Raw genomic sequence first — 15,473 nt, forward strand, 5'->3', positions numbered from 1 at the left:
CAGCGGACCAATCAGACTGCTGCATTCTGCATCCTATTGTTCTAGGATTCAGCTCGGTCCATAACACCAAATAATGGGAGGGATGATATGCACTCACTGTAAAATGGCTTAATAGTTCATCACTAGCACCCTTAATTGGCCCTAACAGCAAGAAAGAGATGCATGTAGGGTAGAAACATAATGTAAATACCTGCTTTTTAGACTTGTTGTGGTGGTGACACTAGCTCTTAATCAGGGAAGTAGCAATGAATCTGTTGAAAGGACCTGCTCAGGCTACTATGGTGAAAATATTCATAGATGCTTGTGCTGCTTTGTCTATTAAACATAAAAGAAAGAAGAACAAGCTGGAGTGAAAATAATCTTCTTGGCGAGTCTCTTAATCTTAAACTTTTTCAGAACTGTAGTGGGGGGAGGAAACACCATTGCTTTGCTCTTGTCCTTGGGGTCCACTGCCTTGAGAGCTTGGGGAAATGTTGACATCTTCCCTGGATTTATGAGTTGCTACTGCTCTTGCTGTATGGAGAAGAAGACAAGAGGAGCTTGCCAAGGAAGCTACTGCTGTGGGTATCACTGCTGGAAAAGTGGGCCTAACTGGAACTCTGATCTGCAGCTGGCGCCATCTCACCTAAATTTTCTGCTGAAAATATAGTGTCTCAAATAATTCTTCCCTTAGTTTTAACTCCTCCACAAGGAGGGAGTTTTCTCTTTCACCCCCAGCTTTCCCTCCAGAACAAGGGGGATTATTTTTCTGCCGAAGCCTGAAAAAAAATTGCCCAGGTTTTCCTGCTCCATATTTCAAAATCTTTTATTAACTTGCACAACCTTTCCTGTTACTTTTCATACACTGCATTCATTAATTGTCACATCTGAGCATTCTTTTTACTACACAGTTAAAACACTGTTAAAACACTAGTTAAAACACTAGTTAAAACACTAGTTCTCAGACGTTCTATTTGATCTCTGAAACATATGGGAGCATTTGTTTTATGATCTTTCTTCAAAATGTAATCACTTTTTTCTGATTACATATGTTTGGCATGGCGCTTTTCCTTCGAGATGTGAAAGAAGTTTGGGCAGCCTCCAAGTCTAAACACACCCTAATTTCAAAAGCCGCAATCCTGGGGCTTAATTCCTGTTTACTAAGGAATTAAAGACTTGTTAAACTGCATAGTTACTGAATACATCTTGGACATTTTCTATTTTCCAGTGAAAAACCCAGATAGTTTATTTAGGCTTATTGTTCTGTGTTATTGGGAATAGTTATTGGCATCATTGTACCATGGGTATTCTTCCTCTTCCTCTTCCCCTGCTCCTCCTCCTCCTCCAGTCTCTGTGTATTTGCTGAATGGTTACTGAATAAGCTCTTACAGTAAGATTTAATTAAAGAGGCTCTAGTGTTTAACCTAGAGAAGAGGAGATTAAGAAGCTACATGTTTGTGGATACCCGAAGGACCCATGAGCTGCTGCCTCACACTGTTGACCCATGTCAAGCTTGTTCCTTTTCACATGTACTTCTGTCAAGTCGGGTGTGCCTCATCTTATGTTTGTGCTGCCGGTTATACCTGCCTAAGTGTAGAACCCTTCATTTGTCCCTATTGAATATTATTTTGTTAGTTTTGGCTCTCCAATCTGTTCTCCATGTCCTCTCAAATCCTAATTCTATTTTATGCAGTATTACGGTAGCTACCCGTCCCAATTTGGTGCCTGCAAATTTGGTGAGCATCCCCTCTATTCCTTCATCCAATTCCTTTATAAAGATGTTGGACAATACCAGGCCCAGGACAGAACCCTGCATCTCCCCACTTGTTACTTCCCCACCCCCAGGATTATGGGGAACCTCCTCCTCTCCTAGACAAGGACTCATTATCATAGATTGTCGTTATCTCTGAATACAGCCATTGGTTATAAAATGATGGGAGGTGTATTTAATGTAGCAATTGGGGAAGGAGGGGCTCTTGCACACTTTCTGGTTTATCTTATTTCCCCTGTCCCAATACATCACAGTCTGTTATCAGACACCAATAAAAGGATGTGCTGTGATTAATAATACATAATACATGTGTTTATGTGAAGAACAATATATTTATGAGCAGTCAAGGATTTATGAGATGAGAGTTCTGAAAAGTGTCTTGCAGGAGACTCCCACCCAATTGGTTTTACTTTCCTACTTAAAGGATCTTTGATGGGGAACTGTGCAGGAATATTATCTTGTGTCTTGTTTGCTGTACTATATTACAATTAGCTTGTGCCATCAGTTTTCTATTTAATTTATTTCAATGTATTGTTTCAAAGATGTTTCAAGTGTAATCAGGAGCTAATGAAATTTTATGTGAACAATATGTTGAATGTTCTCTTTGACGAAATGCTCTTGAGGGGAATAGGAATGTCCTTTTTATTTCCTGAATTTGGCTTCAATTTTATATACATGCACACAAAGAGAGACAAATATAACCAAAATTAGCTTTGGAGACTTGACACTTGACTCAGCCCACAAATAGTGTACCAGAAAACTTAGTTCATATTACAAGAAGCAGGAGAAACATTTTTACTGAATCTCAACTAGATCATGCATGGCAGATCGCCATACAACCTCTGCTTAAAAACCTCCAAGGAAGGAGAGCCCACCACTTCTCGTGGGAGTCTGTTCCACTGTTGAATAGCTCTTACCGTCAGAAAGTTTTTCCCGATGTTTAGTTTAAATCTACTTTCTTATAACTTGAATCCATTGGTTTGTGTCCTAGCCTCTGGAGCAGAAAAAAAAGCTTGCTTCATCCTCCATGTGACAGCACTTTAGATGTTTGAAGATGGCTATCATATCTCTGTTGTCTTTGTCCATGGAGTTTTCTTGGCAGGGATACTGGAGTGGCTTGCCAGTTCCTTCTCCAGGTGGATCACGTTTAGTCAAAACTCTCCACTATGACCTGTCCATCTTGGGTGGCCCTGCATGGCATAGCTCATAGCTTCTTTGAGTTATTCAAGGCACTTTACCATGACAAGGCATTGATCCATGAAGGGGGAATCAGCCCTGAGTGCTCACTGGAAGGACAGATCGTGAAGCTGAGGCCACCTCATGAGAAGAGAAGACTCCCTGGAAAACACCCTGATGTTGGGAAAGATTGAGGGCACAAGGAGAAGGGGAAGACAGAGGACGAGATGGTTGGACAGTGTTCTTGAAGCTACGAACATGAGTTTGACCAAACTGCAGGAGGCAGTGGAAGACAGGAGTGCCTGGCATGCTATGGTCCATGGGGTCACGAAGAGTCGGACACGACTAAACGACTAAACAACAACAATCATATCTCTTCTCAGTCTTCCAGTCTAAATATACCTAATTCCCTCAATCATTCTTCTTAAGGCTTGGTTTCCAGACCCTTGATCATTTTGGTCACCCTCCTTTGCACACGTTCCATCTTATCAATATCCTTCTTCAACTGTGGTGCCCAGAAATGGACTCAGTTTTCCAGCTGTGGTCTGATGAAGGCAGAATAGAGTGGGACTATTACTTCCCTTGACCTGGACACAATACTTCTGTTGATGCAGCCTAGAATAGCATTAATTATTTTTGATGCAGCAGCACACTGTTGACTCATGGGGTTCCCTTCCAACTCCACAATTCTATGATACTATGGAATGTGTTGGCTCAGTGCAACATAGGGCAGCAGAATCATATTTCCCCACCTAGTCACTTGTGCTGCCTTTGAAGGTTGGGCAGCACACTTGAAGTGACACCTATGTGCCATAATCTCTCAAATTTCACTGCAGATATTCCTGTGTCTATTAATGAGGCTCTAAGCTTTGGAGCTGAACTGAAAGCATACTTCACCCTTTTCTTTAATTTCTGTAACTCTCAGGTTGCCTGTAGGCTAACAAAGACTGGATCTCAAGGGATCTGGAAGCTAGGTCCTTTCACCAGACCAATGGCATTAACTTGAATGAAATATTGGGTGTGTGCTGCCCCACCCCCATCCCATCAGAAGGACAGAGGGATGGAGGGAGGCTGAAACCAAGCAGGCACAGACCAGGGTGAAGCCTCTTGGCCCCAGGAAAGACTATGCCACCTCCCTCCCTCACCTGGCGCTTCCAAGGCTCAGGCAGACGACAGCAGACCCAATCACACGCCACTCCCTTTTCTCCCTGCCCAGATGCCAACAGGTGGCAACCAAGTCCTCTCCGGGAGGGGGCTTGTGGGGTGCCAGGTCCAGGCCGAGACCTCTGGAGGGGAGGGGAGGAGGGAGGGGGCCCGGGAGACAGAAAAGTGGGTGGGCGATCAGGCACCTTATCTGCGCTTTCATGCAGTGGAGAAGGAGGCTGACGTGGCTTGGCACGGTCAATTGGGGAGATGCCCCCCCCAAAAAAATGGGGAGGACGGGTCTGGGCTCCTTAGAGTTGGCACCTATACACCAGACCAAAGACTTAAAATCTTTTGAAACAGTCAGCAATGACTCTCTATGTAAATGCACCTTATCAAGTAACATATAGGGAGTTGCTTCTTCAGTCTGCCCCCAACCTCGAACCCTTCCTGCGTGTGGAAAGGTAACACATCATGGAGTGTGGTTAGTGTTCTCCCCAAGGATCAGTTTAGAAGTGGGATGGAAACCTTAGCACTCACACCCAGCGATATTTTGCTGTTCCCCAGCAGTGCTGAATCCAGGAGCACCCCAAAACTGTTGAGCTGCTTCTTCCAGGAGAGAACAATACCACCCAGAGCAGGCCATCTTCCCATCTCCCAGACAAAACATCTCTGTTTTTTTAGTATTCAGCTTCAGTTTATTGGGGCACACCCAACCCATCACTGCCTCCAAGCACTGGCCTAACACTTCAACTGTCTCTTCTGATTCAGCTGAAAACAGAGATAGAGCTGGGTGTCGTCCACATATTGATGACACTTAACTCAAAATTTCCTAATGACAGCCTAATGACTGCTTTCTGGAAATGATATGAGTGGATCCACTAAAGCACAGTTTCCCCAGCCCTCTGAGAGAAGCTCCAGTGTGGTCAACAGTACCAAAAGCCACTGCAAAATCAAGGTGAATGAGCCAAATTACACTCCCCTCATCTCTCTTCTGATAAATGTCATCAACCAGGGCAACCAAGGCAGCTTCAATGCCATGACCAGACCTAAAGCCAGACTGGCGTTTCGACCTGGGCAAGATATCTAATTTTCTCCCCTCTCCTCCCTGGCCAGTGGTGGGGCCCTGCTCCTTGATGGCACTGGCACTGACAAAGGAAGAGTGGAAGCCTGTGTGGAAAATTTATACAGTAATTGGTTTTTTGTTTTGTTTTTGTTTTTTTACTGTCACATTTATGTGATCTCATGCTCTCTGAAAGATTGAGCCATGAGGACCAACACAACAGATACTGCTTTTAGACTATAATGTGAGTTATCACCATTCCGGTTGTGCTTTCCTGTGCCCAGCTCTGTAGTATGTTCAGTTGTTAGCTCATGTAGGCCATGTAATTTAATTATTAACACAACCCCGAAGTCTATACCAAACATTGCTTTTGCATATACTTATTCAATTCAGAATGTTTTCAAGCACACAGTGCTCAAAACTCAGATGTTCACTGTTATAGAAAGGCAGTGTGTGTGTGTATTACAGCAGGCACATGGTTTTTTTCCAGCTTCAGTGTTTGATGGGTATTATACTCGTGTTAAAATACTACAAACGTAATGCTACTTAAGGAAAAACCCATCTGCTGTTACAACACTTTGACCTCTAAAATAACTGTTGCTCTTTCCTTTGAACAGAATACTGTTGAAAAGTGGAACCTGCTAATAGAAAGTCACATCAATATTAGAGGGAAATGAGATTTTTTGACTGTGCTTGTTTCATCTTAAGTGGAGCAAATCTTTATGTTAAAGGGGAATTGTTTAGCGTTTTACTAATGGTTCATCTCCCATGGTTTCAGAACCAATTGATAAATAACTCACATAAAAAATTGCTTTCCCCCCCATCCTCCAAAAACAAATATTGACTCATATATCAATAGTGTTGAAAACTTTGATACAGGTCATCATGCCTTACTTTGTTAAATGTGTTTTTGGAGATCAGATTGCCCTCAGGTGCAAGCAACTAACTAGTGAAAAGAAATAGTGCTTAAGAATGACATTGGATCCAGGAAAATATATGAAAAACACAAAAGGTGTGGTGTGTGTGTGTGTGTGTGTGTGTGTGTGTGTGTGTGTGTGTGTGTGAAAGAAAGAAGACCATGAGTTGTCTTTATGTATGCTTGAATGAATAGATCTCTTGCAAACTATTAACAGTCATAACATTACATTTAGAGAAGTTTTGTTCAGCATCAAACATTCTTGCATGTAACATTCTTCAATAAACTAAGTCACTGAAAACATTGAAACCATCTATATAAACAGTTGAAGTTCTTAATATGAGGAGTCATAACTGATTTTAATTGATTAACTTGTTATGATTATTATGTAATTTCTTTTATTTGTATGTGCATTCTGCTTTTAAACCATAATGTTCTGTCTTTTTTTAAAGAGAGCACAATCAGATGAACTTGAAAAGATAGAAAAACATGGCAAGTCAAGTAAAGAAAAGGAGAACGCCAAGTCTTTGGACAAACCTGAACAGTAAGGACCCTATGGTTGGGCATTCTATTGGGCTGCAATGCTACCTTCTGCTTTGTGGGAGAGCAATTTGCCTGTGAAGTTCATATAATGGATATAAATAATACTTTTCATTAACTTCGGCAGGTTTCTCTATGAGCTGTCCCTCATTCCCAACTTCTCAGAACGAGTCTTTTGTATCCTGTTCCAGTCAACGTTTTCTGAAAGCATTTCCTCCATCCACAGCAAACTTGAATTGTTGCAGAAACTGTGTGAGGTAGGTTAACTTTGGACCATCTGATGTGAGGCCTAGATTTGCTGATATTTAATCTTTCTTGTTCAGCAATACTCATATTTCAAAAGTTTTATTTACTTTAGCTGCTCATTAAATGTGAAGGATAGCAGTCCTGCTGAATGGAACATTTTATGATTGTGCTTCAAGATCAAAGCAAATCTTAAGATTTGGCTTTCAGTGCTGAAATATAACATCACAAGTCTGTAGCCAATGCACACCAACCTCTAGAGAATAATGTACCTTCTTCCTGTGCCAAAGCAAAATCTCTTTTGTCTGTAACTGATGCTGCCTTCCCTTTAGCATTTTCCAAACAAACACTATTTGGCCTTTTCTCTTAATGTGTGTGTTAATTTTTGTAAACATCCTTTCCGTTATAATTTCTAATAATCAGATTGGAGTAATTTGATGACATTGACATTAGCTAAACATCTTGAAACTTAACTGCAATAAGAATCTATGACTGCTATCCTATATCCATTTAATCTGGGAATAAGCCCCATTGAACTCAGTGGGAGTTACTGTTAAGTAGACACGTATGAAATTGTGCTACATTTCCTAAACATTCTTCTACAAATTTAGCAAGTTCTGTTGGGAAAAGTATGGTCAAACAGCTCTTTGCAGCAATGTACAACTGATACTTTATTATATGCAGTGCCATTTTTCTAGAAAAAGAGATATGAACGCCTCCCTTGTTCTCTTATAATGGCAATGGGGTCCACTTGAAAAGTGCCAGAACTCATTTCCAGCAAGTTCCATCTGAAAACAAACCATGATTATTTGTTGCTTGCATTAAAAGTTGGTTGGTTGGCTTCTGTCTGTCTTGGGAGACGATGTAGTAGTGCACTTATGTGGTTGAAGTCAACCTGTTGGAAAGTTACAGTGCCATATATATTTCTTACAACAAATAATCATTTTTGCCATTCCCATTGTCTATTATTTTTTAAATGAAACAAAATATTTCTGATGAAGAAGTTGCTCTGTATCTTGTTTTCTCAGACACTGAAGAATGGCTCAGGAGTTATGCAGGTCTTAAGTTTGGTCCTTGCTTTTGGGAATTACATGAATGGTGGAAACAGGACAAGAGGACAAGCAGATGGCTTTGGGTTAGACATACTTCCCAAACTGAAAGATGTCAAGAGTAGCGTAAGTTTGGTTCTTTTCAGTTGTTGTAAAACTTAATATTGTATTCTTTAGCTCATAGATTCCCTGTGGTTACCTCAGTCATTAAATAAACGGTTGATCACATCAGTTATGTTAAAGTCTTGTTTTCATGCTTTTTTTTTAAAAAAAATAATTATTACATTTTCAAATTTTACATTTCAAAATAAACATATTCCATTATAGCCATCCATTCAACTTCTTCCCTTCCTCCCCTTCCAAGGTTCTGTTAATTTTCCCACCAATCATGCATATGTTTTTATATATCCATCTAATTCAGTTTTCCCATACTACATCCCTTTTAAATATGTTATACTGTTGAATTTTCCTTAATACTGCCAGTGTTTTCATCTGTACACAATTATTTACTACATACTCAGGAAAATTTTCCACTCCTCTTTAAATACCTGTGATTCTTGCTCTCTTATTCTGCTTGTTAGACCTGATAACTCTGCATATTCTATCATCGTAAGTTACCAGTCTTCCTTACTAGGGACCTCCCTCACCTTCCATTTTTGAGCTAACAGGATCCGAGCCACTGTTGTGCATATGTAAATGTCTGAACCATTCCTAACAGAAATGCCTCTGGGGCAGGGGGGTTGGGAATGTTGTGTATGTGTGTGTGTGTGTGTGTGTGTGTGTGTGTGTGTGTGTGTGTATTCATCTCATTATATATCATCTCCCAATATTCTTTAACTTTTTTTGCATGCCCACCCCATATGAAAAAGCCCCTTCCATTTCTTTACATTTCCAACACAAATTCGATTCCACTTTATATTTTTTAGCTAGTCTACTTGGGGTTAAATACCATGTATGAATCACTTTCATGTAGTTCTCTTTCTTTTTTTTCTTTTCTTTTCAAATAATATTTATTCATTTTAAAACAATACAAAATACAAAAAATCACAAAAACAAAAAGACAAAAAACAAAAAAATTATCAGTCACAACAATCTTTCATTTTTACTTGACATTGTAGACTTCCTCAATTCCCCCCTCATTGGGTCCATTTTTAAATCCAGCTTAAGCAATTTTCATGTTATATCATGTTATTATCATTTTAACACTTTTTAAAATTATCTCTCAGTTATTCCTAATCTATAAACATCAACTATCCTTAACCTATAATTCATCAATTATTTCAAATCAGAAATTATTTTCCTAACCATCTATCTTCTATTTCACCCCTTAGCCTAAAATTTATTCCCAAAAATTATCCATACATTCAAACATTACTACTTCTATCCTAATAACATTTAAACACTAAAATTTGATTCAGCCCCCCTTCCCCTGGACTCGGAGTCTCCCAGGCGATTCAGCCAGTTCCATAGGTCAATCCAGTTTCAGACCATCTTAATCAGTCAGAAAATAACATCCATTATTACTCCTCACCCCACTCCCACTCTGTCGCAGCCTATCCACCACATTTCCTTCTTCGTCCCCTGCTGTCTCCCCAAATCTCTGTTACACGATGCCATCCATCTAAATTTCCACTTTTCAATCCTTTCACAATTTTTGTTCCCCTTAGATTCTGACCCCAGTATGGATCCTGCTCTCCCTCTCTCACTGGGAGGGCATTATTCCATACTGGTTCTTCTTTAAAAACCCTTTGAGTCAAGCATGGGTCTTGTTCCCCCCTCTCACTGGGAGCACAATGTTCCATGCCCCTTCCTCTTCTTCTTTAGATTCAATTGCATTGTCCAGGACTGATGAATGTTCATCTTTATTCTCTACACTCTCTGATGAAATTAATCCTTTTTCAATTCCCACACACTTCTGGTTTATTTTTCCAATCTGTATTGTATTCTGAAGTACTTCACTTCTTAGTTCCCACAACAATTTCAGGAATTCCTCTTGAAAATCAGAGAAGTCAGATGTTATTGTGTCTACTGGCATCTTGCTCATCTCAGATTTCATGGGAACAGCACAGGTTACAAAACAGGAAATGGCGCAGTTCGTATTTCCAAACTTCAAAGACAGAAATTATATCCAAACTGGTTGCAAACTAGCATTTTCAGTTCTTCTTCATACCTTAAAACTCTTATGTCCATTTACAAAAAGAGCATTTATCAAACTTCTTCTTCACAGCCTTACATTTTGCACTCTCTTCAATACTGACAGTTCCCAACCTCAAAGAGGTAAACAAATTCCTTCCTATTGTGACATCATAATGGCAGCTCACTGATCCCTCCAGGGACCCGACTCTGGCTTCGGGCTTTCCAGCTTCGGGCAAGATAACTGCATCTCAGTTCACTCAGTGGGGGAGATCGACTTCCATTTTTAAATCTCCTCCCATGGCTAATTTTTTTCAAATGAAAAAATCCCTTTTATTTTACTCACGGTGACCAAAGTCCTCAATTCTTTCAAAATTGGAAGAATCCACCGCTCAACTGGCTGTCGGCTTGGAGCTTCACACTGTGAAGGTAGCAAATCCACTCACAGGCACCCACATCTCAACTCTGCTCGCTCTTGGGGCTCTTAATAGAGCTTACTGGGGAGCGGAGGATACGTTTAGGGGCTCAACTGAGTCTCCACGACCCCAGAAATCTCAATCTGGGGTTCTTTTGGGGGTCCGTGGCGCTCTTGCGACTCCCCCCTCCTTCACAGTGGCAGGAACCTCGGAGCTCGAGGTTTCCTCGTCGCTCAGTGATGGCGGTAGACCGGAAGTTTCATGTAGTTCTCTTTCAACATGTAGCGTGCAGTAAATTTCTTTCTTCCAGACTTTCTCCCAGAGATTTAGTTCTATAGTATACCCTATATCAATTGCCCAGTGGGTAATTGAATTTAACCAGCTCGTCTTATGTTTCCCATTCCAATAGTAGCTTATACATTTTAGACAATAGTTTTTCCTTATTCTGCAGTAACTCTCTTTCAGATTGTGAGCTTTGGTCCAAAAATCCATTTTTTTTCATACTTTTAGATAACCAAATGTTTCAGAGGTTCCGTCAGCAGTACACTTTCTATGTTTTATTGCATTCAAACTCTTCTTCCCACCATTTATATATAAGATAATGATGATAGTGCACATTTACATGATCAGACGGACCTTAATACCTGTATCCCTCATGAATGTATCTAATTAACAAGAATTATATCAAAAGTCTGGCTAATTTAGCAGGTTCTCTTTTTTCATTAGCAAGAAATCAGAAACAGGTAGAAAGACGTTAAGTAGTTGTTCTCTCAGGATAAGCTTATGAGAACAAACTCTTAATTGCTTACAAGATTATCTACAAAGCATAGAAATCATTTACAAATGGGGGGAAAAGTCTTAAGGATATAATTATATACCACATATACCTTTGGAAGCAAGTAGAAGAGATTTGAATGCTAAGCAACACTGCAAATTGCAAAAAAAGTAATTTGATAAATTTTGTTGCAGGATTCATTTTTCTAGGAAGCTTCCCATCTTGATCATTGATTGGTCCCATCCCATTGCTGATGTCAGTTACTGAAATACAGTCTCTTAGCATTGCATCACTTCAAGACTCTGTTAAGAAAGGCCAGGAATACATACTGGAATGATGCATTTCTTTCTATTTCGCCACTTTGAGCACTAATTGGTAATGTTTGAAGTGACCAAATACAATGAAACAAATACTGTACTACCCAATTATCAATAGTCGACTAGGTGTCAAATTTTCCCAAATACTAGAAATAAGTCTATAAAAGTAGAAGAGTGAAAAGAACTCTCCCGATTGTGATTTTCGATGTTGGGAACAATTCTGCATGCAGCACCCGGACTGCGGAATGTTTAACAGAAATGACTATGAATGGCTGAAAGCGTAAGAAATGGTGTTTAGGTGTGAGTATGTCTCCTCTGTGGGTCTTTTCACATTGGACAACAGACACTAAGGTCCCATCCATTCTGAAGTGGATCTGGATCAAGCTACCGAGAGGCTTACAATTCATGGAATGTGGCAACTCACATCGTCACTGCACACCAGAGGCTGGCAGACAATACCATGCTGTAGCCTTCAGACTCTGACCTCTTTGTAAGTGGTGGGGACATCGGCGTCTATGGTGATTGTCTTCCTGTTCAAATGTGATGTCCAGCACACTGATGTTGGCAGACCCAACAATGGGGAGAGCCAGTAGAGACTTTACTGCAGGGACTTAATATTGGATCATTGTGGATTGGAGCATTGTTTGGTGTGAAGGCTTAAGTAGCTCCATGATACAATGTCAAAAAATGCCAAATAAATTGGATTCATTTATACCTGCTGTGTCCACAGCACACTTCTTTAAATTTCAGAACATGCTTTAGGGATCACTTATGAAAATGACAACCCTCCTTTTCTACATCGTGAAAATTGTACTGAAACTGTCGTATTTTATCATTACATCTGCATATTATCCATACTGAATCTGTATTGCACTTTGAATTTCATGCAGGTTCCTTTATTAGTGATTCTAAATTAAATGGTTATGCTTTTTTTCTTTTCTTTTTAAGAAAATAAGAAAGGTTATTCTTAGTCAGACCATAGTTCCATCTTGCCCAGAAATCTGTTTCCAGCAGTTGCCTCCCAGAAATTCTCAGGAAAATTTACAAGCAGGGCATAATGGAGAATGTTATCCGATGTTTGTCACTAGTAACAGGAGGTATACTGCCTCTAAATTGCCCAATGTTTTAACTGTCTTGGCCAATATGCTTTGACTGAGTTTTCCTTAATGTAGTTGTCTAATGCTGTATCTATGCATAGTGACCACCATAACATCCTGTGGCAATGAGTTTCATAAACTATGTGTGTGATTTGCATGAAGAAGTACTTTGTTTTGTCTTCTTTAAACATATTGTCAACAGTTCATTGGCTAACCTGCCCTCAAGCTCCAGCATTTGTTTCCTATTAATTGCATTACTGTTCAGTTATAAACAGTATCCAGTGGTTTAAGTTGAAGCAGACATAGTTCAGAAACTTTCAGTTTAAGGAATCATTAATAGACTTTTACATTCTGTCCATTAGTATCCCTATCATCATTAATTTCTCTGCCATTGCCCTTTACTATCTGAAAATAACAGCTAGATATAGATGAAACACAGGATAAAGTAAAAGACTGTACACATGTCCTCATATTTTGGGCATTCAACACTCCCTTTAATTTTCTGTCCATATGCATGCAAGATTGGACTCTATTTCATTTAATCCTGATTCAATATGTCAGCTCTTGCTTCTCTGCTAACATAGCAGCTCCGAGTTATAATGCTCTTGTCCTCTTCCTATGTTTCCTTCACCTTCTAGTTTAATGGTTCACCAATTGTATAAAAAATAAAAATGATGAGCAAGAATTGGATGCATTTTATGCACAATAGCTTCTTTATTTAATTTTGCCCCTGTACAGGACAACAGCAGAAGTCTTCTGTCATATATCGTCTCATATTATTTGCGTAATTTTGATGAGGTAGGTATAAATTTCTCCATTTTAACTTTTCTTGTTTTTGTTTTCTTGCTTCTGTCACTGAAGCTTAATTCCTTGTCTTCTAATTGTTTAAATGTGACAGTATGCTCTGTATATAGCTTTGATTGACCATTATCTGCTAGGAACGTAGGTATGTTTTTGAGGTGAAATGTTGTTGCTGTTGTTATGGTTATTAGATTAGATTTCTAACCCGCTCTTCACCCTAAGGTCCCAGAGTGGGATACAACAGTATAAAAAAACAATAAGCAAAATAACATGCTTTTTTAAAAGAAAAATGACCAGAATGGTAGATTGAAGCTTACCCCTCAGTGGCGTCAGAGACATCTGCCAAAACAATCCATTCACGATTGCACATGCCATCTACAACAAAAACTAATACTTCGCAATCATGCATAAAAATTGCATACACTGAAATTAGAATTGGAAATTGCAATCTCATGTTACCCTGGCATATCCATGATTTTGAGAAGGCAATGGTACTAGCTCAGGCCTCCTTCCCTGAGAAAATGTGTACATCATTTTTGCAGAAATGAATCTGGAAATAAATTTCAGGTCAAATTACTACTGGGCTTAATGGGCACACGGAGCTTCGGTTCATCTTTCAGTGCAGGGATGAGAAAGCTGTCTCTTTCCCCTCTTCAGAGGTTGTTAGCCTAATGTAGTCCAACAACATCTGGATGGCTACAGGTTTCCAGTCCCTGTTCTTGTGTAACTATGCCCTGGTCGCCATCTGCTTTACAGCCGAAAAAATACAGCTACCCCACTCATCTTGAGTCTCCGGCCACTCTACTCTACTTTTTACCATTTTAAATATAGTTGGAGACTATATTTTCCACCAGCACACAATGAGCTACCAAGTAATATTGCCCATTTGCTTGTTGGATTCCATTTATATGGTATTAACAAGCCTGTACCTTGACTACTTTGATACTATATTTGCTTTAATAAGTAGGTGTTAAAAGTAGAGCTCATATCTCAGTTGCAAATATTTTAATTTTTAATTTTTATTTATTTCATGCTTTGTCAGGATGCTGGAAAAGAACAATGCATCTTCCCTCTTCCAGAGCCACAAGACCTTTTTCAAGCTACTCAGTTAAAATTTGAAGAGTTTCAGAAGGATCTCCGCAAACTCAAAAAAGACTTGCGAGGTACGTAAGTTTGCAGTCCCTTTTGAGAAACATTTAGAAGATTTCTCTCTGTGTATCTAAAGTTTGAAAGATATGGTGCCCATAAAGCCAAATGTATGTCACAGATATGAATAAAAGCCTTCAAGTGAATGCTATCAGCAATTGATTGCAAAACTAAGCTTCTACAGAAGAGAAAACAGATATTCTACATAAACCTTTAAAATTGCCCTTCTCATATTTAGAGCTTTTCAAAAATAACTTATGTGGTTTGTCTTGAGAAGGTGAATGGGCTGTGCGGGAAGTCATCATTTGGAATTTCTGACATATCACTTAGAAAGTCTGAAATAACTTGCATGGAAAGCATGGCACAATATTTAAGAACACAGAGCTTGATATATAAATTGTTAAAGGTGCCAGAGTATTCTTGATGGGCTATTTAGGCTTCAGCCCTGGAAATAAGTTCTGCTGAACACAGTGCAGCTCATTTATGAGTTGACATGTATAGGATTGTTCTGTTAATCTAGCTCTCCAAAGCAGCAGGATGGTATTAAACCACGACATATATTCAACAAGACAGATGTTTATTTAGCCATAGACAGTTGCTAATATTCTTGTCTTGGTGGTTGAACATCATTACAAGATGAATCTGATTTTCTAGATATATTTCAGACCCGGTTTGGAACTGAAACTGCCTTTGTTGTTCTCTTGGAATTCTTAGCGGCTTTTGATACCAATGACCATGGTATCTGTCTGAGATGGCTGTTGGAGATAATGCTTTGAAATGGTTCTGCTTTTCCAATTCCAGAAGCTAGTATTGGATCCTTTGGGAAATGTTCTTCAGTGTCCCACAATTAAAGATCCTGGTGGATTTTCATTTTAAATGTTCAGTAAGCACTGAAAGTTCAGTAGGGA

General features: G+C 39.4%; 1 protein-coding gene across 1 annotated transcript in view; it reads left to right on the forward strand.

Annotated features, from left to right (window-relative positions):
• Positions 1-15,473, forward strand: part of FMN2 (formin 2) — a 170,877-nt gene that overhangs the window by 115,948 nt on the left and 39,456 nt on the right. Inside the window, exons 10-14 of the mRNA XM_035108373.3 lie at positions 6,501-6,592; positions 6,716-6,845; positions 7,860-8,006; positions 13,357-13,416; positions 14,462-14,582. Coding sequence (XP_034964264.2) covers positions 6,501-6,592; positions 6,716-6,845; positions 7,860-8,006; positions 13,357-13,416; positions 14,462-14,582 — 550 coding nt within the window. The remainder of the gene's footprint in view (positions 1-6,500; positions 6,593-6,715; positions 6,846-7,859; positions 8,007-13,356; positions 13,417-14,461; positions 14,583-15,473) is intronic.

Source organism: Zootoca vivipara, chromosome 3 (assembly GCF_965207765.1).
Source record: "Zootoca vivipara chromosome 3, rZooViv2.hap1.1, whole genome shotgun sequence".
In the NCBI taxonomy this organism is placed as follows: Eukaryota; Metazoa; Chordata; class Lepidosauria; order Squamata; family Lacertidae; genus Zootoca; species Zootoca vivipara.